Source organism: Cololabis saira, chromosome 4 (assembly GCF_033807715.1).
Source record: "Cololabis saira isolate AMF1-May2022 chromosome 4, fColSai1.1, whole genome shotgun sequence".
NCBI classification, from domain to species: domain Eukaryota; kingdom Metazoa; phylum Chordata; class Actinopteri; order Beloniformes; family Belonidae; genus Cololabis; species Cololabis saira.
Genome location: NC_084590.1, coordinates 48,382,004 through 48,406,812, shown reverse-complemented (window position 1 = coordinate 48,406,812; position 24,809 = coordinate 48,382,004). Strand labels below are relative to the sequence as shown.

At 42.5% G+C, this 24,809-nt stretch overlaps 1 protein-coding gene across 1 annotated transcript; it reads left to right on the top strand.

Annotated features, from left to right (window-relative positions):
• Nucleotides 1-1,597: 1,597 nt before the first annotated feature.
• LOC133442071 (zinc finger protein OZF-like) lies at nucleotides 1,598-24,807 on the top strand. The gene is made up of 2 exons (XM_061719981.1): nucleotides 1,598-1,720; nucleotides 21,982-24,807. Exons 1-2 carry the CDS (start codon nucleotides 1,598-1,600, stop codon nucleotides 23,272-23,274), a joined length of 1,416 nt encoding a protein of 471 aa, XP_061575965.1. The 3' UTR covers nucleotides 23,275-24,807.
• The last annotated feature ends 2 nt before the right edge of the window (nucleotides 24,808-24,809 follow it).

Here is a 24,809-nt window from a genome sequence, read left to right as displayed (position 1 = left end):
GCAAACCTGCCCATTCCTGACATCCACAGCAGCCAAAACACAATACATCACGGCTGCTGCATGAGAACACACTTCTCCTAAACCTGCCTTGCAGGTACAATGAGCCATGAGAACAGTCCCATCTTCCTGTACTGTGATCCAGGGCTGTGTCGGGGTTGCATTGATGCTCTGAGAATGCTTCACCTGCAATTTACAACAAAAGTAAAGTTAGCAAACTACAGCTTAGCTGGCTAGATTTAGTTTGAGATGTAAACATGCATAACGTTATTCTGTACAACTAGCAAGATGAACATTTGCATTAATAATATAATAAATCATATTTTATGTTTTAATAAAGTTTTATGGTGACATGATGATATGCTTTTACTTTCTAGAGTAGTAACGTTAATGAAAAAGTGAACTGCCTTCTTACTTTTCATTACATAGACGTATCCTGTGCATTACTGGCAATTCAATGCTCATGCTATTCACCAACAGACTGTCACTTACTTTTCCTGTTACCACGAACATTTTTTTGGCCTCCACATGATGAATTTTGGCATCTTTAACCCATCCTGATGTGAAGTAGCGGTAGGCTTCGGTACTTTTAAATGCTTTGAGAGCTTCGCCGGTGTATGGAGAAGGATTGTGGACCAGGTAGATATATATGTCCGCAAACGTCAAATCTGGCAGGTTTTTGGCAGACTGGAGTGGAGTCAGTAATTGATTAAACATTAAATACGGATCGAAACCTAAAGTGTCAATTTTCTGTTGATACCGTTGCTGTTCTTCGGGAGTTAAGTGAGTTATCAGGTGAGACGTCATATTGGCTGCGCGACGTGAAGGTCCTCGGTCGGTCCTCAAGATGGCGCTGACAACAAAAAATGTCACGTGACTGAAACCCATGAATAGCTGATATAACATGAATTACTCCTATGTGGGACCAATAAAGTCCTTATTTTTGCCATATGAGAAAATTAAAAAATTTAAATATATATTATATTTGGTGCCTAACCGTTTCCCCAAGTATATTAGTGCGTGTGTGAATGAATAAATGAGACTTAAAACGTGCATTTCTTTGTAGAAAGGCGCTTCATGAAAATAATGCCGCGTTCTATTTACCTCGGAAGTCGGAACTAGGAACTGGGAATGGCAGCCATCTTGGAATGGTAACTCGGGGGTGGTGAAGCTTCTCCCACTTTCCCAGTAGGAAATCCCACTTCGAGGGGCGTTCCAGTTGAAAATTCCGACTAGGAACTGGGAAATTCCGACGTCCGAGGACAAATGGAACGCAGCATAAGTCCATTCACTTCTATTAGTTTACAGCGCAGTCTTGCCACATCCAATATGGCGGCGACGTTGACGTACGGCTCATACATCCATGCTCAGCGCCCGATGCGGCGTCTACGTTTATATGTCTATGGTTTCATCACATGGAATCACTTAACATTTGATTCAGAGATATTTGTATCATTTACTCCATCATTGTATTTCTGTTCCAACTATTTAAACCTGGTTGATGTTTGTTCAGCAAGTTTGGATAATAAAGTTTTTTTAAAAGAGGTCACGTGGTTCCGGTTCCGTCCTCACAGTGGAGGTTTTGCAGACGAACTTTTAGATGGAAGATCTGCAGGACCAGAACCAGAACCAGGAGATGAACCAGAACCAGGACCAGAACCAGGACCAGAACCAGGAGTCCAGTATCAGAACCAAAGCGGGATCTTCCTCTGCTGGTCTGCAGGTCAGTTTCAGGTCCAGGTTCTGCAGGTTCTGCAGGTCAGAAACGTGTTTTAAACGTGTTTCTGTCTGAATGTGTGAATGTGGAGGAAACACGGACCAGTAGTTAGATATATTATGTGATATATGATAGTATTTGCTCCAGTGGTTTTATGTTCCAATTCCAGCTGCTTTATTTTGCTTTCTAACTTAAGTTGTTCTTCCAGTCGCATTTTCTTTAGTCTTGATGCAATTTGAATCATTTCCCCCCTTATTACTGTTTTAGCTTCCCCCACAGGATTGATGGTGTTACCTCCCCGTTATCATTTATCTCCAAATATTCTTGTAGGTCACGTTTCAGCTCTTGTACTACGCCTGTATCAGTCAGTAAGGAAACATTCAGTCTCCAATAGTACTGGGTGATATTGTAATGAAATGTCAGGAGGGTCTCTGCTGCCGGTGTGGATGCTGCGGGGAGGAGTTCCAGTACCTGATTGTGAATCACTTGCACCTGTGTCAGCTAGGAGAGGAATAAAAGAGGTCTGTGAATGGCTGGACGGAGAGTGGGGAATACTTCAGTTTCTGTCCGAAGCTGCTGCACCGGTCCGGGCTGGGAGGGTGCGGATCGCAGCTTTTATTGTTGCCGGTGTTCTGCCGAGTTGTCCTACCTCCGCGAATCGTCCTACACGTAGGATGAAAATGACATACTTCTCTGCCGAGATGTCCTACCTCGGCGAGATGTCCTACCTTGCCGAGGTGTCCTACCTCGGCAGAAAATACTACGATCCCCGATTCTTTTATCTCAGTTTCTTTTTTTTCAAAACCTTTTTCATGCAAATAGACGATTTAACAACAGGGGGTCAGAATGTACGTCCAGATAGATCTATGTGTAAGACGCTTCGGCGGAAGAAAAAAACCCGTCAAATCACGCTTCCACATAGATAAATACAGGTAGGATGATTTGACAGATGAAAATACCCCGTCAGATCACGCTTCTACATAGACATCAACATTTATCTATGTGGAAGCGTGATCTCACAAGGTATTTTCATCTGTCAAATCATCCTACCTGCATGTATCTATGTGGAAGCGTGATCTCACAAGGTATTTTCATCTGTCAAATCATCCTACATGCATTTATCTATGTGGAAGCGTGATCTCACAAGGTATTTTCATCTGTCAAATCATCCTACATGCATTTATCTATGTGGAAGCGTGATCTCACAAGGTATTTTCATCTGTCAAATCATCCTACCTGCATTTATCTATGTGGAAGCGTGATCTCACAGGGTATTTTCATCTGTCAAATCATCCTACCTGTATTTATCTATGTAGAAGCGTGATCTCACAGGTTATTTTCATCTGTCAAATCATCCTACCTGCATTTATCTATGTAGAAGCACATAGATATCATGTAGCACGATTTGGCAGATGAAAATACCCCGTCAAATCATGCTGTCACATACACGCATGCGGATAGAACTGCCTGTATCTCACCTTGTTGTGTTTCAATACATTTTCAAACTATAAATACCATATATCTATATTTTATCACTAATTTCTTTTTGAAAAGAAGTAAATGCACATTCCCCAGAAGTGTCATAAAGAAAAAAGGTTTATACAAAGTTTCATATTCATCAGATTTTCAGATTCATCTGAATGCAGCAGTAGTCTCCATGTGACAAATCAACCTGTGCATAAAAAGTGGATATCAGTGGATATGAGGGGAGGGGTAGTAGTTGGGGGTAAAATGAAGATGCAGTAGAAGATTAGCAACCTTGGTAAAGGAAGCTGGAATTGTGATTGGGGCAGGCACAGACCCACAAAGACACTGCTGGCCGTTAAACATTCCTGTTTTATTCTGCATTTATTTAATCAAAGGCATTTTGGACAGGTGTAATTTTCTTCATCGGTGTACTTGGCGCATTCCAAATGGGCCCACCAATGACAAGTCCCACACTGCACCTAGTGAGAAAACATAACAGAAACAATATAATTAAAAAAAATTAACATCCATAAAGTCATTTCACATAAAACAATTATAAGTCTTTTATAAAAATGTTTACCATTCCAATCATGCTGTGCTGTGGATCGCACTCCTGCAGGGCGCACACTATGCAGTATTCTTCTGCATCGCCTTGAAAAGAATAGAGAACCCTTTTTTTATGCGTGTATTGACAGCAGTGTAGGCATCTCTGTTGTTCTTACATTTCTACATTTGTAGCATGCGCACCTACAGATATCAAGCATCCATTATGAAATGTGTAATTAAAAGTACACTTTATTATGTGTACAGTAAAAAAAATAGTAGTTGTAGTAGTCATTGTAAATCTAATAATCTATCTAGTCAGCTATCCAAATGAATAAACAGATCACAATGATTTAATACCTTCATAACCAAAACTCTGCAGCTACTGGCATCCTGTTGGTTATTGTGGTGCACAGTCTCCACCTGCCATGCCTCAGCCCCTCTCTCCATCCTTTTAAGGTAGTTCCTGGGAAACACTGAATAAGAAACAGTTAAGCATTTAGCCATACAAGTTCTTATTGTAAATCATTAATTTTGAGTAGTACAGATTACCATCCCAAAAAATAAGTAAACCTATAATATTTAGGTTATGCAAAAATAGGATTAATAAATAATAATAGGTCGAGGAACTACCTGGTTGACAATGGTTCAGGAGCTAGAAGAGAAGAGGTTTCTGACAGAGACAGACAGACAGACTTATTATATTATTTATTATATTATAGCATATTGTATATCATGCACATATTATAACATATGACAGCAATACATGCATTATAATAATAGTTATTATTATTATTACCATTGTTATTACTATTATTCTTTTTGCACTACACCCCACCCTACTATTTACTCATATTTACATCTCTTATAGGTCGTTGCAACACAGTAGTTTATATTCAATTAACAATGGCCATGCAAAGGCTAGCCGACATGCATGCAAACATGAAAAACTACAAGAAAGTTGGAATTTGGTTGTAGGAAACACTAAATTCGCACGCAAACATGAAAAACTACAAGAAAGTTGGAATTTGGTTGCAGGAAACACTAAATTCTTACCGTTTTCACAGTTTTATTCTTAATCAGCTGACCGGTAGGATGATTCGGTGTTGTTTTAGTGAAGTCGACGCTGTTGACTCGTGCGCATGCACGCGCATGCGCAGTGACGCAAAGTAGGACATCTCGCCGGGTAGGATAATTTGACAGAACACCTGCCGCGAAGACAGCTAAATAGGGGAGAGAGCCTTTTCTGAGCGAGGAGGGGAGGCTGGACGCCTCCTTTACAGGGGCGAAAATGCCGTTTCATAGTTGGGGGGGACAATAAACAGTACAGTTTTGGAGAATAAATCCAGGGGGGGACAAGGAATAAAAGTTTTAGCCTTCCTTTGACACAGCTTCTTGACATTTTCATCTCTTTACCTCGCAAACAGGCAGAAGACCTTTCTTAGAGCAATAAAAAACAATGGTATTAGGTGGAAGGTGGCCATAATACAGCACATCTGACATAATACACTGATACAAAACCCCACAATCTTAACAAGAATATTTGTTTTCTAGTTAAAATGTCTCATTTTTAGTTAAAAAAATCTCATTACACTTAAAACAAGACTCATCACTGGAAAAAACAACAATTTTCACCTGTTTCAAGTAGATTTTCACTTGAAATAAGTAGAAAAATCTGCCAGTGGAACAATATTATTTTGCTTGTAATGAGAAGATAAATCTTGTCCCACTGGCAGATTTTTCTACTTATTTCAAGTGAAAATGTACTTGAAAAAGGTGAAAATTGTCAAATAAGTTATTTTCTTGTGATGACTTGTTTTAAGTGTAATGAGATTTTACTGTTTATCATTTTTTGTTTCGGTTTTGGCCACAAATTTTCATTTTGGTGCATCACTAATAAATACTACTGCATTGCTCCAAAATTATTAATTCTGTCTCAAATTATTCTAGGGGGGGGACAGCTTTACTAATGGGGGGGACATGGCCCCCCTGTCCCCCACGGGATTTTCGCCCCTGCTCCTTTAGATAGCGAGGGACCGGGGAGTAGTAGGTGCCCATGCCACAAACTGCTGCCGGTTGTCACTAACCCGGCCCAGTGAGTCTGGTCTGTGACGCTTCACGGGCAACTCCACGCTGACACCCCGTGGGGGGGTGTCGTCGCCAGACCGGGGAGATAAGTTAAACTTAAATACTATATACATTGTCCGTTATATGTTGTGTCCTTCATATTGTTTCCTTTCATGTCTATGTATTTGAGTGATTTGATGCCCGTTCATTTCCCTATATGAACTGGAGCATAATGTTTTAACGCATATTCCAGGGTAATTGATCCTTTGTCAGGGGCTCATTTAGAGGCGACGCTGAAGGCCCCCGGGCCCCCTGCCTCCCCCTAATGGTGTGGAGTGGTTTTGACATGCTTATAGTTTGGAGTGGTCCCTGTGGTTTGCTGTGCAGTTTTAGCACTGAGTTTTATTAGTTTGCTGTGTCAGCTATTGGGTTCTACAGTGTGCAGTGACTCTTTTACTGTGTGCCGGCCTCGTCTGGGTTTGTGGACTTGCATTTCGTGTGGCAGGGTTGTAGGGTGGCCATTGGTGTGCCATAGCTGTTGGCCTCTAGTTCTCAGCCTGTTGCAGGGGTTATATTCAGTGCTTAATTTGTCCATTAAGAGAATAACAATAATAGGGTGTCTGCTGCCTTAACTTACCTTGGAAACATAGCTCCGGAGCTTCTCTACCCGGCTAAACTAATATTAATAACTAAATAATTAATAACTAATATTCTCCGCTCCCCTGTTTGTGTGTGAGCACAGAGCATGCACAGCCTTCACCGCTGATTGGCTGTTTCCCGTGCCTGTCTCTGTGTGTAACCAATCAGATGGTGCTGTGGGCGGGACATTGCTGCACAGTGCAGTGACTGCAGGCAGAGAAGCAGCTGCATCAACCCCAAAATAACGGCGTTTTAAATTGTACAAACACAATATTGGTATCGTTGGAAAGGGAAAAATGTCCTCTTAATTTTGGGGGGGCTGAGATCAAATTTGGGGGGGCTTCAGCCCGTTTTTTTATTTGTAGTGAGAACATAATCCACAGCAACCGACACAAATCCATTCATGTGTATGTGTCCGCGGCGCAAGGACCACACTGATTGTGCTGCAGCTGCCCTCATCGCCGCTTGTTGCTTTTCTGATTCGTTTTGAAGAATCATGCAACTCTTCCTTCTTTTTGAAAAAAGACAGTAAATTCAACTGTCTTTTTGACATGTTTGCGTTGCTCGCTGCTGGCTCCCCAGATCCAGCAAATTTCCAAAGTTTTTTTGGTCAGGGGCGTGGTTTGCTGGCCCATCTTTTCATTGCATCAACAAATCTCCGACTCTTTCAAATGACGTTAAATCTTTATAAACAAAATGAAATGCTTGGGATTTGTTCTGTAAATGAATTTATGCATATTATTATTTTTTATACATTAAAAAAAAACTTTTTTATATTATTATTGTTTTATATATATACGAGAGGTGCCGGATCTGCCCAAATAAGTCCCGGAACGCAGGGAGGCCAAAATCGAGAGGTGCCGGATCTTGTTCCGGCAGGATCCGGCACAAATTAACCCCTGGTTATATTGCAGTTTTTAAACAAAGCTATATTTTCTAATAAAGATTATTTTTATATCCTATCCCCATGTATTTGTGTGTGTGTTAAACATCCTCTTGGCTCTTATACCGGACCACACCGGTTTAATAAAGGTGGTGGCAGCTTTACATTATCTGTAAAATATAAATGAACAAATAATTATTACAATATTTTACCGTTCACGATAAACCGCCAAAAAAATTCCCCACGGTAAAAATGTGTCATCTTGCGGTAAAAACAATAAGTTCCTGTTGATGACGTTTTTGTGTAAAGCCTGATTTATGGTTCTGCGTTAAATCGATGCCAATTTATTTTATTACGAAAAAAATTGCAATAGTATCTAATTTGTGGCATGTTCCAACCACAAGTGGATTTGCAAATTTTATTTATATTATATTAGAAGAGGTCATCACCGATTGGATTTCATTTTCAGTGAACTTTTATATATTTGTCCTCAGGGTCGGCGTCATGGGGGGTCATCCGCGGGCCATGCCCCCCCAAATGAGTTATTGTGCCCCCTCCACTCGCCCACAAGCAGGCCAAGCCTTTGTGCCAAACTTTGTATTTTATTGATTACTTATCTTATTGAACGTGAAATCATCCTTCGTAAATTACATTAAACTAAAACCCGTGCTTATTAATCACAAAACAGGTTAAACATCATGACCAAATCCGCTCCGACCCGGTGTGTCAGTATCAGCGCAGACAGACTGCAGATTCGCCTGAATTATGGTTCCGCGTTAAATCGACGGCGTAGCCGACGGCGTAGGGTCACGGTGCGGTGTGCGTCGCCGCGTACCCTAAGCCGTCGGTTCTGCGTTGGTGTGACGCGGAACCATAAATCAGCCAATCAGGGAGCGAGAGGTTGGGGGAGCTGTGTTGATGTTGATCCGCGGACCAAACTTGTTAAGGAGCATCAAACTCACTCTTATCTACGCGGAAATAACGCTAAAATATAAAGAAGGCTTCCTTAAATTGTGATCTATGGTGAAATAGGAAAATTAAGATGTGCAACTCTTAAGGTGAGACATGCATTTAATTGACTTCATGGCACCAGCCTTGGCGTTGATTATTACGCAAATGTGGAATGTTTGGGTCTGTCTAATTTCGTCAAATTAAATTTGGAGATTCACCATTCACATTTTTATGTGTATGCGTTGTATGAGAGGGAGATGGAGAGGGCGAGGGAGGGAGGGAGAGACGTGGCCTGTACGTCGTTGTTTTTTTGCAGTTTGGGTGCACAATACGTGTGTGTGTGTGTGTGTGTGTGTGTGTGTGTGTGTGTGTGTGTGTGTGTGTGTGTGTGTGTGTGTGTGTGTGTGTGTGTGTGTGTGTGTGTGTGTGTGTGTGTGTGTGTGTGTGTGTGTGTGTGTGTGTGTGTGTATTAAAAAGAGATTTTGCAGTATGTTGTGTAATTGTAAACTGGTTTGCTGTGATCGTTGATGGCAAACTCATATTAAGCATTTACATCATATTGCGTTCTTGAACGGCAGTTTGTGCCCCCCCGCTGGTTATTTTGTGCCCCCCAATTATATCTGTTCTGCCGCCGACTCTGTTTGTCCTGTTTCTTTATTTATCAGGTTGTATTTTTTTTCTACTTTGGGATTTTATAAGCTAAGAAAACTTGAAGGACAATGGTTCTTTTGCTGTTTGCACTGTTATCCCACTGTTTAAGCCATACAGTTTGAATAAATGTGGAATCTGTTCTTACATTTCAAACTTGTTTCATTTGAGTTATTACAGTTTTGCAGTAAAGGTGTTACTAATTTAATTCGTTTTTATTTATTCAATGTAATTGGTGTAGTTTAGTAGTATTTAGTATCTTTTAGAGCAGTGATTTGGCTCCAAAGAATGAATGTGGTGATAGATTTATAGTTAAAAAGATGGAGTTGAATTGGTATTTTCTCTATCGTCATTTTTATCGTTATCGGGATAAATGCCAGAAATCATCGTGATACATTTTTTAGTCCATACCGCCCATCCCTAGTCTCCAATACCTAAAAAAGTTTTCTCTACCTAGATCCACATTTAAAACAACAGGTGCATGGTTGCTCAATGTTATTGGTTCCATGTGGCAATCTGTTATTTTATATAAATGTTGTCGGGATACACAAAATAAATCAATTCTGGAATAGCTGTTATGAACATTTGAAAAAAAACTGAAATCCCTTTGGATTTTTAAATCTCCAAGGGTCAACGAGTCCTGATTCTGAATTTACATTGTTAAGTATCTTAGTTTTTTTTTAGTTTGGGGTCCGCCCTCCGCAGGTATTCTATCTAATCTTCCAACTTGTATGGAATTAAAATCGCCCCCGACTATTAGCATGCCCTTTGCGTTGCTAGCAATAATGTTTGCTATTTCCCTGAAAAAATTTTGATTGCATTCGTTTGGAGCATACACATTCAAAATGGATATCTCCATCTCCCCTACTGTAGCCTACCTACTATCATGACAAACCTCCCCATTTTATCCTCAATAACCTTTTCTAAAGAAAAGGCCAGTGTCTTATTAATTAAGATAGCTACCCCCTTCTTTTTTCCTGATGAAGTACTATATACTTGATTTACCCATTCCCTCTTTAATTTTCTATGTTCTCCTTCTGATAGGTGAGTTTCCTGTAATAAGGCAATTGAGCAATGCATTTTTTTTAGCTGGTTATGTATCTTTTTTCTTTTGATGGGATGATTCAATCCACGGACATTATAGGTGACAATGACCAAGTTATTCATTTACATATGAGAAAAAGTTAAGTTTGTCTCTCAGTTTTGTTCCCCCACAAATCTTCAGCTTCAACATAATGCACCTATTGAATGTCTGCAATACAGCATCTGACTGCACACTAGGGCTGTTCGATTTTGCCCAAAAATAAAATCTCGATTTTTTTTTTTTTTTTTTTTTTTTTTTCTCAAAATCCGATTTTCGATTACGATTACGATTATTTTGTGAATTGACAAAAGGCAAAGAAATTATTTCAAATATGCTGTTTTTTTATTGAACAATTGCCCCATTGGGCTTTAAGTGCAAACTTTGCTCTTATTAAACCAAAAATGAATGAATAAAGTGCAAAACTCTGTAAAATAAGTTGAAAAAAAGTTTTAAAAATATAATGAAATATAAAGTTTTATCTCTGGCAAAAAAAAAAAAATCAGCAAATCAGCACTTGCAAACATACAGTAAGTTAGTTAGTAGTTAGTAACTAAACTAACTAACTAACTAACTAACTAAAGTAAGTTATATTTCCAATTAAATAAAACAAGACATTTTCTAATTAAACTAAACTGGGTCTTTGCATGCTAAGTAATAATCAACCCATGAAGGAGGTAGAGGTGTGTAATGTCAGTCATTACATTTGCTATTCACATTTGCAAGTTTTTTGCAAGGAACACAAGCCGGTCTACGGCATCTGGCTTGAGGGATGCCCGGTGGCATGTTCCAACGCCCCCTAAAGAGCCTCTCCGATGGGGCACTGGTGCAGGTATTGACAGGTATTTCCATCAATCATTAATATGTGTGCAGACAAGGTAAAAAAAAAAAAAACCTGTTAAGGCGCTGACACACCAAGCCGAAAATCGGCCGTAGGGCCGCGTCGGGCCGCGTCGGTCGGGCTAGTTTCCCCGGTGTGTCCCGCACGTCGCCACAGTTCGGGCGCCCGTCGGGACCTTTTCAGCCGATTCGACATGTTGAATCGACGTCGGCCGTCGGTCAAACAGCTCACTCTGTGATTGGCTGTTCAGGTAGCGAATCAGTGCACGAGAAGAGAAACGGAAGTGACGAAAGTAAACAAACGGCGAAGGATAAGAGGACCATGGATGTATTATATTAGAAGAGGACACACAGGCTGTATCAGAATTCTGATCCCCAGCCTGGGCTCAGTTTATCCAAATTACTTGAAACGGGTGAAAATTGTCAAATAAGTTACTTTTCTGGTGTTATTTTTCTCGTGATGACTAAATGTTGAAATAGCAGTAAAACCACATTTTTTTTTTAACCTTGTCTGCACACATATTAATGATTGATACCATGACGGTAGAAACCAAAGGCATATATACGTGCATTACTACTATATATTTAATATATATACATATACGCATACATATGCATACACATACAAACCCAGTGATTTTTTTTTTTTCTTTTTGGGGGGGGGGGGTGATGACATCCACTGCCAATCCAGGAAGCAGGAACATGCGGAGACACGCGTCAAGCACTGGAAATCTGCAACAAAAAAAACCACAAACAAAACACGAAACCGACAAGGAGCCGACCAAAACACGAACAGCAATCGACCCAAATCTTGAAATCTGATCGCAGTCTGAGCTAAGCTACCGCTACCGCTACCTAACCCCAAAAACTACAGAGCGTGTGTGTGTGTGTGTGTGTGTGTGTGTGTGTGTGTGTGTGTGTGTGTGTGTGTGTGTGTGTGTGTGTGTGTGTGTGTGTGTGTGTGTGTGTGTGTGTGTGTGTGTGTGTGTGTGTGTGTGTGTGTGTGTGTGTGTGTGTGTGTGTGTGTGTGTGTGTGTGTGAGACACAAAATAAAGCTCCCCCTGAAGTGTATCTATAGTGGGGGAGGGGGGGAAACCACCCCGCCACCCGCGAGACCAGAGGCCGACGAGGAAGAACCTGGAACCCAGGCCACCAGCAACCCCACAGAGGGGAGAAGTAGGAGGGAGGCAACCCACCGCCTGCGAGCCCCCCCCTTGACGGGCACCGCGTGGGCCCAACAGGGGGAAACGGCCCAACATCCCCCCATTCATACTGACAACATAAGACATAGACACCTGGGAATGGTGCCGCCCTGTCGCCGCGCCCACCCGTGCACCCCTCTGCCAGGGGAGGCCCGATCCCCGGACCCGGCCCCATATGCTAACTCCATATTGAACAATAAGTGTAATTGAAAGGTACAAACTGTCCTCCTACAATTTCGTGCTGTAAATACCGTATTCCTTGATCTCTCCATTGAACAAAATTTACCATCTTTTTATAATTTTTCAGGATGTCTGGGTTGTTCCATATGGATGTACGGTCACATGGAAAAAGTGAAAGTTTAGCTACTTTAAGAAATTCCCACCAAGCTGATAAAGTTGCTAATATTGCTAATATTAATGCTTTTGAAACTTTGATGCTTTGACTAATAAATGGTAACTCTGAGATTTCTACAGGGGTGATAGCGCTCCGGCGTCACGCCGGATTTCCGGCATACCGAGGTCAAATTCAGGTTTGCCGTTTATTTTTCTTATGATATGAATTTTTCATATACCGTAATACCGCTGAGTAGCGTACACAACGTTGGGAGCGCCGCGCGGCGGAACGCTGCGCCGCTGGACACTGTTTGTGTGGGGACTGTTTAGCGAGTGAGCAGTGAGCAGAGCCGGCAGGGAAAAGTCAACAGTGCTGCGTGTCCGCGTGTAACCTAAATCTACCATGGCCTCAGCGTGAGGGCTCGGCCAAGTGAGGCTTTATAAATATATGGGCTTTATAAATGTATTAAATATATGAGCGCGGAGTCGGCGAGAGCTGCGCGCGGCGAGGAGTACGAGCCGGGCGCTGTGAAGCCTGATTTATGGTTCCGCGTTAAATCGACGCAGAGTTTTCGCCGTAGGGTACGCCGTAGTTCGTGTAACCCATGGCGTAGGGACTGCGTTGGTGTACGCGGAACCATAAATCAGCCTTAAACCACACCTGCAGCCCATCAGCTGATGAGGATGAGAGGTTAAAACAGCTGCGAGTTGTTCATTCCTGGTACGTTTTGTTAACTGACAGCTTTATTGGTTTGTTTGTTAGCTGGCAGGTGTTTTTTTTCTCTCTGGGATTTTTGAGTTATTTATGAAGAAGTTCTGAGTTCCGTGTGAGCAGTACTCGAGTTGAGGGGGGATGAGGGGTGATGTGATGGCACCCTCCCCCCTGAAATAAAACCGGTCCAAATCATCCCCCCTGAAATAAAAACGGTCCAAATCATCCCCCCTGTAAAACTACCATCCCCCCTTTCCATCCCTTATGTCATTTCATCAATGAATGTGGTTTTACTGCTATTTCAACATTTAGAGTCATCACCAGAAAAATAACTTATTTGACAATTTTCACCTGTTTCAAGTAAATTTTCACTTGAAATAAGTAGGAAAATCTGCCAGTGGAACAAGATTTATCTTCTCATTACAAGCAACAAAATCTTGTTCCACTGGCAAATTTTTCTACTTATTTCAAGTGAAAATGTACTTGAAACAGACTGCTTTATTGCTTGTGTAGTTGAAAAATACATGAGAACAGGACCTTGAAAAAAAATAATCACATATTAAATCGCAATCGTAATATTGAGGAAAAAAATAAGCAATTAGATTATTTTCAAAAATCGTTCAGCCCTACATTAGAATCATAAGTGCTGCCACCTCATTGTAAACGGCATCATTTTGTGAGGCCATGCAAACCTGTATTTATACTAGTGTGGACATTAATGTTTTTCTACAATATTTCCTCCTCATGACAGTAAAATATGCCATTCTAAGCCAATTTACTGCAGCAATTCCTTTCCAAATCATTAGAAAATGTGGTTAACACCCAGTTGTGCATGAAAAAAAAAAAAAAACGTGATATACCGTGAAACCGATATAATTTTGAAAAATACTGTGATATACATTTTTGGTCATACCGCCCAGCACTACGTTCGCGTAGATCCGAGAGACGCTTTCACTCAAAACCACACCAGTAGCCATACTTAAGCCAATTGGCAATAGTGTAGGGGGTGGTCTTGGGTTTTGGCCAATCAGATTGATTCTAGCCTCGCGTCACCAGGCTCCAGGCTGTTAACCGAAATCACCAAAATAAATGTGTTTCATTCTGTTTTCTATGGGCTGCATGTGGTGAGCTTGAACAACAGGACCATGGGTCAATTTACACCAGACTTACACTTTAAGAGGACAAAAAATGACAATTGTGTTGATCGGGGCATATATCTTGGCTTAGGGGCTCGCTTACCTCCCAGGGAAAAAAAGTTCAGGCTCAGGATTTTTTTTTACTATCACCCCTGTTTCTAGTTCTTTGCAAAACACTTGCCCTTTGTCCAGCCATTGACTATCTAAAGGATGATCTTTTGACCATTTTACGATATACTGCAATTTATTGGCTATGAAGTAATACTGAAAATTAGGTAACTCTAAACCTCCATATTCTTTGGATTTTTACAATGTCTTTAAACTAATACGTGGTGTTTTATTTTTCCACAGAAATTTTGATACATATGCAGGGCTTTCCACAAGCGCCGGCTGCCGGCTGCCTACTCGATTAGGTCCAGCCGGCTACTTTAATGACGCTTATTTTTATAGCCTATAAATATTATTTTTTCGATTTTAATAAATTAAATGTTTTTCTCATAGACTGACAATAATGTCAAACTGAACCACAAATTACTCTGATCACTGCCGACTTCATAACTCCGCGGCCCCGACATGCAGTGTTTGTGTGCGTGCGTGTGGGCGCGCTCAGCGGAGTGAATGTGTCGGAGGCAACAAGCAGAGCTCACCATGATGATTCTTTACTCACCATAAAAACGGTACGTCCTTACTTACCGGTACTCAGGTTAACCACTACAAAATTTAATCAGTTTAATCAGTTACTGCGTTGCATCGTTCAGCCCAAAATGTTCTACCGATAATCCAGTCTTCTCTTCAAGCGTTCAATTAGCACCACCTGCGACACGTGACAGTGTATTTTCATACACTTCATTAGTTACACTAATGAATAAAAGAAGATGCAATGGCGAGTGAGTTGTAATAATAATTATAATACAGCGTTTCCTACAACTGTACAGGCTTGGCAGGGCGCCTGGCCAAGCCCCCGCCCGGCCAGAAAAGAAAAAAATAATATGCAAAAAATAAGCGACGTATCTATCCATTCATTCAGAAATCAAAAATCATTTCCATTTGGGAGCCTCTGTGCGGCGCTGAATATGCATTGCAGTGTTTTGCGGTGTGCTTCTCATTGAAATGACTGGAGGCAACACGTTGCGGCTGTGAGTGAAGCCTGAATTATGGTTCTGCGTTAAATCAACGCAGAGCCTACGGCGTAGGGTACGCGGCGACCCGCGCCGTACGGTGCGTACTGCCGCGTACCCTACGCCGTAGGCTCTGCGTTGGTGTAACGCAGGACCATAAATCAGCCTTAAGTCCCTTTAGGCTAATACTGTGAGAAATAACCTCTCATAATAGCGGTACTACAGTTAATAAATGTTACAAATGCCTACTGCCGTTTCTGCTGGCTACTGAGTCCTGTAAGTGGCGAGTGAGTTTTAACTCCTTAATTACTAACCAGCGTCAGAGTCACTCACAGTACACAAACTGTGATGTTAGAGAGCCACCTTTTGGTCAATTTAAGCAACCGCATCGCCAGCTGCTTGACAGTGGCTCAACTCATTAGTTTACTGTTTTTGTTGTTAATAATGTCATTGCAATTTTATCTGTGCAATTGTGAAAAAAATGGCAAAATAAATGAAAAACTGTGAACAACCGAATTCCGTAGGCTATTCGGTACTCAGTATTCAGCCAGGTCTTTAGATTTTATTCCGCTTCAGTTTCGACCTCCAATCTTCATTTCGGTGCATCCCTAGTTTTTTCGGTGGGTACCACTTGTAGCATTCTGGACTTTTGTTTAATAATGTTGAACTTGACTCCTCAGTTGTCTATATTTTATTGTTTTGTTTTTATTTTATGTTTGTGCTATTTCAATAAATGACAATGAATATGTTATTATTATTATTATTATTATTATTACTACTATATTTAAGACTAGTGATGCACCGAAATGAAAATTTGTGGCCGAAACCGAAACCGAAAATAATAATAAACACTTGGCCGAATACCGAACAATACCGAACATGGTTCTTCGCAGTTTTTCATTTATTTTGCCAATTTTTTCACCATTGCATAAATCAAATAAATTTGATTTAGGCATGCTTTTAAAAGAAAAAAATCTTTTACAAAATGACAAGGTAGAAAACATTTGTTGAACATAAAAAACTGAAATTTTTTTAATTTCCCAGCATTTCTTAAATATTCCAGCAGACATTATACCAGCAAAGAACAATAACTTAAAATAAAAAATTAGCAAAATACATTTTTTGGCCATCTTTGAGCTTACGTTAGGCTTAACTGACTGAACATTGTAACATAGGCCTTAAAACAATAAAAATGCATTAAAGCGCTCAGGGTTTTTTATCATTTCAAATGATAAATCAAACTTGTAGTGCTGAAAGACTTTGCAGATGTGCCCCCTCTAGATATTTGAGCAGAACATTCATTGCAAACAGCCATTCTTGTATTATTCTTTGCCACTCTAAAATACTTCCACACTGCTGACATGTTTGCACCATTTCACTCCACGCTCTTCGCTGTTTGATTTCCTCATCTAAACGCACCTGTAATAGATTGATTTATGTTGGTTTGGTTCCACCTGCTGGTGAATGTTAGGTAGAATTCTTATGTGGTTAGTTTTTGGTTGGCCAACGATTTATGTGTTGCGCAACCATTACGGGAGCGTTATGTGGTTAGTTTTTGGTTGGCCAACTATTTATGTGGTGCGCAACAGTTACGGAGCGGCCAGTCTATTTATATTACAACGCCGTTATTAATTGTTCGTTTTTTTTCCCACTTATTCCACCGAACACCGAAAGTGTTTTTTTGCCATTTTCGGCCGAACAATTTCGGTTACCGAACAATCGGTGCATCACTATTTAAGACCAGTGTATACGATCATGGCTACGATCGTATAAACCCATTCAATGGGCCATTGATGCCCATTGAATGCAGTATGATGATTCTATATGTCTACATTAAAACATTCTTGTTCATACTGCATTATATATGCTAATTTTAAACTTTCATGTAAAAAGGGGGAATAAGTCAAATTTACCAAAACTGTATTTATTAAACAGTTACTAAGCAGTGAGTGGCACAAACATAAAAAGTGTCATTTCAAAACAGAAAGTGCACGTTGCATCTCTGACTCCCCGTCTGAAGAACATCTGCTAAGAACATCTTCTGGTCCTGGTTTTACCTGGTTTTACCCGGTCTTACCTGGTTTTACTAGGATGAGCTGCTCTGAGCAGCAGGGGCCCCTTCATCCTTGATTTAATGTGGCCACATTTAAGCAACACTAGGGGATGTTTCTCAGTTCTGGAAGAGAAAAGCCTGAATTATGGTTCCGCGTTAAATCGACGCAGATCCTACACCTTACCCTATGGCGTAGAGTATACGGCGATGCGCGCTTACGCCGTAGGCTCTGCTCGGCTGCGCGTGTCGCGCTGAGCGGCTCCTCGGCTCTCCAGGGAGCCGTGCGCGCAGCGCGAGGAGAAAACATCCCCTCCTGTCTTTACTTAGCCGGTTTGCTTTGAAAAGAGACGCGTAACAACCGCGCAGATGAGCTCATGGCGCAAACAGGCGAGTTTGGGAAAGTTAAGTTAAAGTTAAAGCGGGGTGGAAGTGAGCGGCGGTCCCGGACAGCAGCGCAGACACTAGCAGCTGGTCGGGGGCCAATGATGACGCACACACGACATCACGTGACTGACATGTGTAATAGGGTGCGCTTGTTTTATGTCTCAGGGAAGGAGAGAGTGAGAAAAGCCTGTAATTTAATGCCCGCGGCTAAAAGCAAAACGCGTGAAAATTTATACTCGAATATGCACGATAGTCATTTTCCCCCAAACACCCCACTCCCTCCCTCCCCTACCCCCACCGTTGCGCTCATCATCACACAGGCTGTGCTGTGAAGGTGGAGAGTTGCGATGGTGCATTTGCGACACAAAAAAAAAAAAAAAATTATAATAAAAAAACATTTCAGGCGTGGCGGCTATGATTCAGCAGTGGCGGGCCGCCACTGCTGAATGAATGTAGAGGAAACACTGGGATTAGTGTCCATACTGGTTCTACTGGACCTCAGATAAGGGACTAGTGTCCATACTGGTTCTACTGGACCTCAGTGCTGCTTTTGACACTGTAGATCAGCATTTTACTGCACAGGTTAGAGCATGTTGTTGGGATTAAAGGGACAGCTCTACGTTGGTTTAAATCTTATCTATCTGAGATGTTCCAGTTTGTTCATGTACATGAGGTTTCTTCAGAACTGTCAACGGTCTGTTATGGTGTTCCGCAGGGTTCAGTGCTAGGGCCAATCTTGTTCAGTTTATACATGCAGCCGTTGGGAAGTATAATCCAGAATCACGGCATACACTTTCATTGTTATGCTGATGATACGCAGCTCTATTTGTCTATGAAGCCGGATGAAACAGAACCGTTAGTTAAACTTCAGGCATGTCTTAGGGACATCACGGACTGGATGTCCAGAAATTTCTTGCTTCTAAATTCAGATAAAACAGATTTGTTATCATTCTTGGTCCAGAGCATGTTAGGAAGGGATTAGATGGTGTTGCGATGTCTTCCAGTGCAACTGTGACAAACCTTGGTGTTGTTTTCGGTCAGGATTTGTCGTTTAAACCATATGTCAATCAGGTTTGTAAAATAGCATTTTTCCATCTCCGTAATATTGCAAAGATTAGGAAAATCCTCTCGCAGAGTGATGCAGAAAAACTAGTTCATACGTTTGTATCTTCTAGACTAGATTACTGTAATGTGTTGTTAGCAGGATGTCCAAGTAATTTGCTGAATAGGCTCCAGCTGATCCAAAATGCAGCAGCACGAGTACTGACAGGAATTAGAAGGAGAGACCACGTCTCTCCAGTGTTAGCGTTGCTCCATTGGTTACCCGTAAAATTCAGAATCCAATTTAAAATTTTATTACTTGCGTATAAAGCCCAAAACGGCTTAGCTCTGCATTATTTGCAAGACCTGATAGGGCCTTATGTTCCTGTCAGAGCTCTCTGTTCTCAGAGTGCAGGTTTACTCGTAGTTCCTAGACTATCTAAATGTAGATTTGGAGGGCGGGCGTTCTGCTATCAGGAACCATTACTATGGAACCAACTTCTTATCTGGGTTAAGGAGGCTGACACCACCTCCACCTTTAAAACTAAACTTAAAACATTTCTGTTTAGTAAAGCCTATAGTTAGTGTTTAGTAAACCTCTAGCTGGTGTTGGTAAATCTCTAGGTAGTGTAAACTCTAGTGTGTTAGAGTCGCTCCTGTAGTTTCTTGTGCTGGCCCCCCCTTCTCCTCCCTTTTCTCTATTTTGTCCATGTTGCAGCATCCTTTGCCGGACACCGGAACCTGCAGTGTGGGAGTGAGGGGGGCAGGGTAACGGCCCCTTTTGGGCGGGGAAGAAGGTTCGTCCCTCAAGACTCCTCTCCCTGGCCCTGCCCCTTTTCAACCTTTCCCCGACCCTGCACCCCAACCTGCGACTTGATGATTGGGCCGGAGCTTCGGGAGCTACGTGCTGGCCTGCGGTCCCGACCCCCCCCGGTCATCCCGCTGCTGCTTCCACCTGCCTGCTGTGCTGTTGCCGTCCCTGACCCACCAGTCTGGCCCTCGGCAGGAGGGTCCCCCCTTACGAGCCTGGTCCTGCTCAAGGTTTCTTCCCTCCTAAAGGGGAGTTTTTCCTTGCCACTGTTTGGCTTAAGGTTTTTCTCCCACTAGGGGACTTTTTACCTGCCATTGTTTATGTAATAACTGCTCGGGGGTCATGTTCTGGGTATGGGTCTCTGGAAAGCATCTAGAGACAACTTTTGTTGCATTAGACGCTATATAAATAAAATTGAATTGAATTGATAGTGAAATACGTGAGTTCCGGAGGAAGAGGAGTACGTCACCCACATAAAGACTTATTTTGTGCTCTAATATTTTGCATTGTATACCTTTTTAATATTTTGATTTTGTCTAATGGCTGCTGCTAAAGGTTCAATAAATATTGCAAATAGTGAGGGAGAGAGAGGGCAACCCTGTCTAGTGCCTCTTTCCAAGTTAAAACTTGTAGAGATTTGATCATTTGTCCTTACACGTGCCTTGGGAGAGCTGTATAATATTTTTATCCAGTCAATGAAAGATTCGCTAAATCCAAATTTATGTAAAGTTGCCAATAGAAACTTAAAGTTTACCCGATCGAATGCTTTTTCAGCGTCTAAGGATATAGCAGTAGTATCCTGTTTATTGATACTTGAATAATCTCTAATATTTAATAATCTACGAATATTAGTAGACGAATGTCTACCTTTAATGAAACCTGTTTGATCCGGATGTATAATAGAAGGAGTGACTCTTTTCAGACGTTCGGTAAGAGCCTTGCTGATTATTTTAAGATCTACATTTATCCATGAAATAAGCCGGTAGCTCGATGGGAGCAAGGGATCCTTATCCGGTTTTAATAAAAGACTAATATTAGCAGAATTCATATATAAGGGTAAGCTTTTATTCTCCCTAACATTTAAGATCATTTTATAAAATGTTGGTGCTAATATGCTCCAGAATTCCTTATAGAATTCAGCTGGGAAACCATCTGGGCCCGGAGCTTTATTATTGGGCATATGTTGAAGAGCTTCATGGAGTTCTCCTATTGAAAGCGGTGAGTCTAAGTTCGTAACCTGCTCATGATGTAATTTCGGCAGATTAATCTTCCCAAGAAACTCGTTGATGGATTGGTCGGATGGCTCGATTTGCGATGAATATAGTTTATAGTAAAAGTCTCTAAAAACTGAGTTTATTAAACAGGGATCATGTGTAATGTCCCCTAATTGGTCCTTGATAGATGATATGGTTGCTTTCTCCCTATTTATTTTTAATTGATTTGCTAAATATTTCCCCTTTTCTCTTTCAAAAGCGTTACTGTGGCGACGCTAGACGCCAAAAAGCGCGCCCACCCTTCATCTGATTGGTACATATTTGATAGTTCCCCAAAAGTCACCAAATTTTGCATGCAAGCCAGGCCTGGCGAAAAATTTGATATTTCATGGTTTGCATTAATGGGTGTGGCTTAATGGCTCAACAGCGCCCCCTTGAAAACTTTTCTCTGCCATAACTTTTGAATGGTTTGACATAGAGAGTTGTGGGTGGTGTCATAGGACTCTGTATTGAGTCATTGACCTTCATTGGCCTGAATTAGCCCCGCCCCTTCTTCTGATTGGTTATCCCTATTTTCTGCCATAACTTTTGAATGGTTTGACATAGAGAGTGGTGTAATTTCTGATATGCTTATGGGGGGCGGTGGCCATGAGTGCGAGGGCCCGTTCATTGCTGCTTGCAGCTTTAATTACTATTACATTTATAATATACTTACAATTTGCACAATAATCTGGGCATAGACAGAGAAAAGTGATTAGCTACGACCAGTCTGGTATCATAGCTGTGTCTATTATGTGTTGGTAGAAGTTGCATAAGCAAGAAGCCAGGTTTGAGTAATATACAGATATTTTTCAAGAAAATAATAATGCTGCATGCTAGTCGATCCTCCACCATCATCCAAGACAGCTCAGCATGCATGCTCTCAACATTGCTTGAATGAAAAATGGTTGGAAGATCTTATCAATACCCATCCCTATTAATTAACTATTTTGATGGTTTTCGTGTTAGATGCTTTAACCATTTACACTTTTGATTTGACGTACTGAGATGTTTCATCTGAAGGTTTCTGGCTGTCAATAGAAACTGAAAACCTTTTCAGAGTCAGCCAACAAGATGATTTAATTCTTCTTCTTTGTACTTACAGAAACATAAAGGCAAAGAGAGACCCATAAGTTATCGTTGTGATCACTGCAAGAAAGTCTTCACCACTTCATCAGGTCTGAGAAAACATAAGATGATTCACACTGGAGATAAACCGTTCAGTTGTGATCAGTGTGGAGCAGCTTTTACCCAACGAGGTAATCTAAGGACTCACCAACGTATTCACACTGGAGAAAAACCGTTCACTTGTGATCAGTGTGGAGCAGCTTTTTCCACTTCAAGTCACCTGAAGATTCACCAACGTATTCACACTGGAGATAAACTATTCACTTGTGATCAGTGTGGAGCAGCTTTTACCACTTCAAGTCAACTAAAGATTCACCAACGTATTCACACTGGAGATAAACCATTCAGATGTGATCAGTGTGGAGCAGCTTTTACCACATCAGGTAGTCTAATGATTCACCAACGTATTCACACTGGAGATAAACCGTTCAGATGTGAACAGTGTGGAGCAGCTTTTACTGAGTCAGGAAAGCTAAAGATTCACCAACGTATTCACACTGGAGATAAACCGTTCAGATGTGAACAGTGTGGAGCAGCTTTTACTGAGTCAGGAAAGCTAAAGAGACACCAACGTATTCACACTGGAGATAAACCGTTCAGATGTGATCAGTGTGGAGCATCTTTTGCCCAACAAGGCAATCTAAGGACTCACCAACGTATTCACACCGGAGATAAACCATTCAGATGTGATCAGTGTGGAGCATCTTTTACCCAACAAATTCATCTAAGGACTCACCAACGTATTCACACTGGAGATAAACCGTTCAGATGTGATCAGTGTGGAGCAGCTTTTACTGAGTCAGGAAAGCTAAAGATTCACCAACGTATTCACACTGGAGATAAACCATTCAGATGTGATCAGTGTGGAGCAGCTTTTACCCAACAAAGTCATCTAAGGACTCACCAACGTATTCACACTGGAGATAAACCGTTCAGATGTGATCAGTGTGGAGCAGCTTTTACTGAGTCAGGAAAGCTAAAGATTCACCAACGTATTCACACTGGAGATAAACCATTCAGATGTGATCAGTGTGGAGCAGCTTTTACCCAACAAAGTAATCTAAGGACTCACCAACGTATTCACACTGGAGATAAACCGTTCAGATGTGAACAGTGTGAGGCAGCTTTTACCACATCAAGTAATCTAAGGGCTCACCAACGTGTTCACACTGGAGAAAAACCGTTCAGATGTGAACAGTTTGAGGCAGCCTTTAACACATCAAGTCAGCTAAAGAAGCATCAACGTACTCACACGAGTGATAAACTCTAAAGATTTGATCAGTATGAAGTGTGGAATTGCAAAAAACACCTCAGCACAGCAAAAAAAGCTAAATAATCAGACAACGTCATACCTAAAACTTGAAAGACTAACATATGATGCCCCCTGCCTGTGACTTTGCCTGATTCCCGGTTTTTTGATTTTTGCCTGCCCCTTTGGATTTGTCTGCCTGATCTGCCTGTCTTCCCGGTTTTTGACTCCTGCCTACCTCTGACCTGATTAAAGCCTCTTGGACTCTGATACTCCGTTTGATGTTGTTCATTTGGGTTCTCTGTCTTTTGAGCCGTGACAGTACAATTTGGCCAAAAGTATGAACCCAGCCAGCATGGACCCACCAGGAAAGAACGTGGATCTGTGGGAGCTCTTTTACGGTGACCAAGTGGCGTCCTAGGGTCCTGGACGCATCGCCCCCTGTCCCTGCTCCGGTGGTGGTCCTGGACGCATCGCCCCCTGTTCCGATTCTAGCGGGGGGCGATTCTCATCGCCCCCTATTCCTGCTCCAGCAGTGGTCCTGGACGCATCGCCCCCTGTTCCGGCTCTAGCGGTGGTCCTGGACGCATCGCCCCCCTGTTCCTGCTCCAACGGTGGTCCTGGACGCATCGCCCCCTGTTCCGATTCTAGCGGTGGTCCTTGATGCATCGCCCCCTGTTCCGGCTCTAGTGGTGGTCCTGGATGCATCGCCCCCTGTTCCTGCTCCAGCGGTGGTCCTGGACGCCTCCTCAGCCAGCGCCGAGGACCCGGGTTCCCCCCAAGCCGGCTCCCCGTATCCTGCCTGCTACGCCCCCGGACCTCCTGACCCGCCTGCTACGCCCCCGGACCTCCTGACCCGCCTGCTACGCCCCCGGACCTCCTGACCCGCCTGCTACGCCCCCAGACCTCCTGACCCGCCTGCTACGTCCCCAGATCTCCTGACCCGCCCGCTACACCCCCAGACCAACCTCCTGACCCGCCTGCTACGCCCCCAGACCGACCTCCTGACCCGCCTGCTACGCCCCCAGTCCTCCTGACCCGCCTGCTACGTCCCCAGACCTCCTGACCCGCCTGCTACGTCCCCAGACCTCCTGACCCGCCTGCTACGCCCCCAGACCTCCTGACCCGCCTGCTACGCCCCGAGACCTCCTGACCCGCCTGCTACGCCCCGAGACCTCCTGACCCGCCTGCTACGCCCCCAGACCTCCGGACCCGCCTGCTACGTCCCGAGACCTCCTGACCCACCTGCTACGCCCCGAGGGCGGCCTCCGGAACTGTCTCGGCGGTCGGCCCGGCCCCGAGGACGGCCCCCCTGGCCTGGGACTCTGATACTCCGTTTGATGTTGTGCATTTGGGTTTTCTGTCTTTTGAGCCGTGACACGACCACTGGTGCTCGGTTGACTTTGTGCTTAAAGACTGTTCTGCTGTCAGTCGTCCAGGGTCATGGAATGGTTTCAAGAGCCAGTCCTGCAAAGGATAAGTAGAGTCTCCAAGAAGGAAATACCCAGCAGTCACTGTATATTCCTGATGTGAGCTAGGAAGATGTTCCTCCCACT

What these genes read in the sequence shown, in the direction of transcription:
- LOC133442071 (XM_061719981.1), top strand. Translation starts at nt 1,598, where the DNA reads ATGGAAGATCTGCAGGACCAGAACCAGAACCAGGAGATGAACCAGAAC. An exon ending in CTTCCTCTGCTGGTCTGCAG is followed by an intron (nt 1,721 to 21,981) that starts GTCAGTTTCAGG and finishes TTGTACTTACAG; the next exon opens with AAACATAAAGGCAAAGAGAG.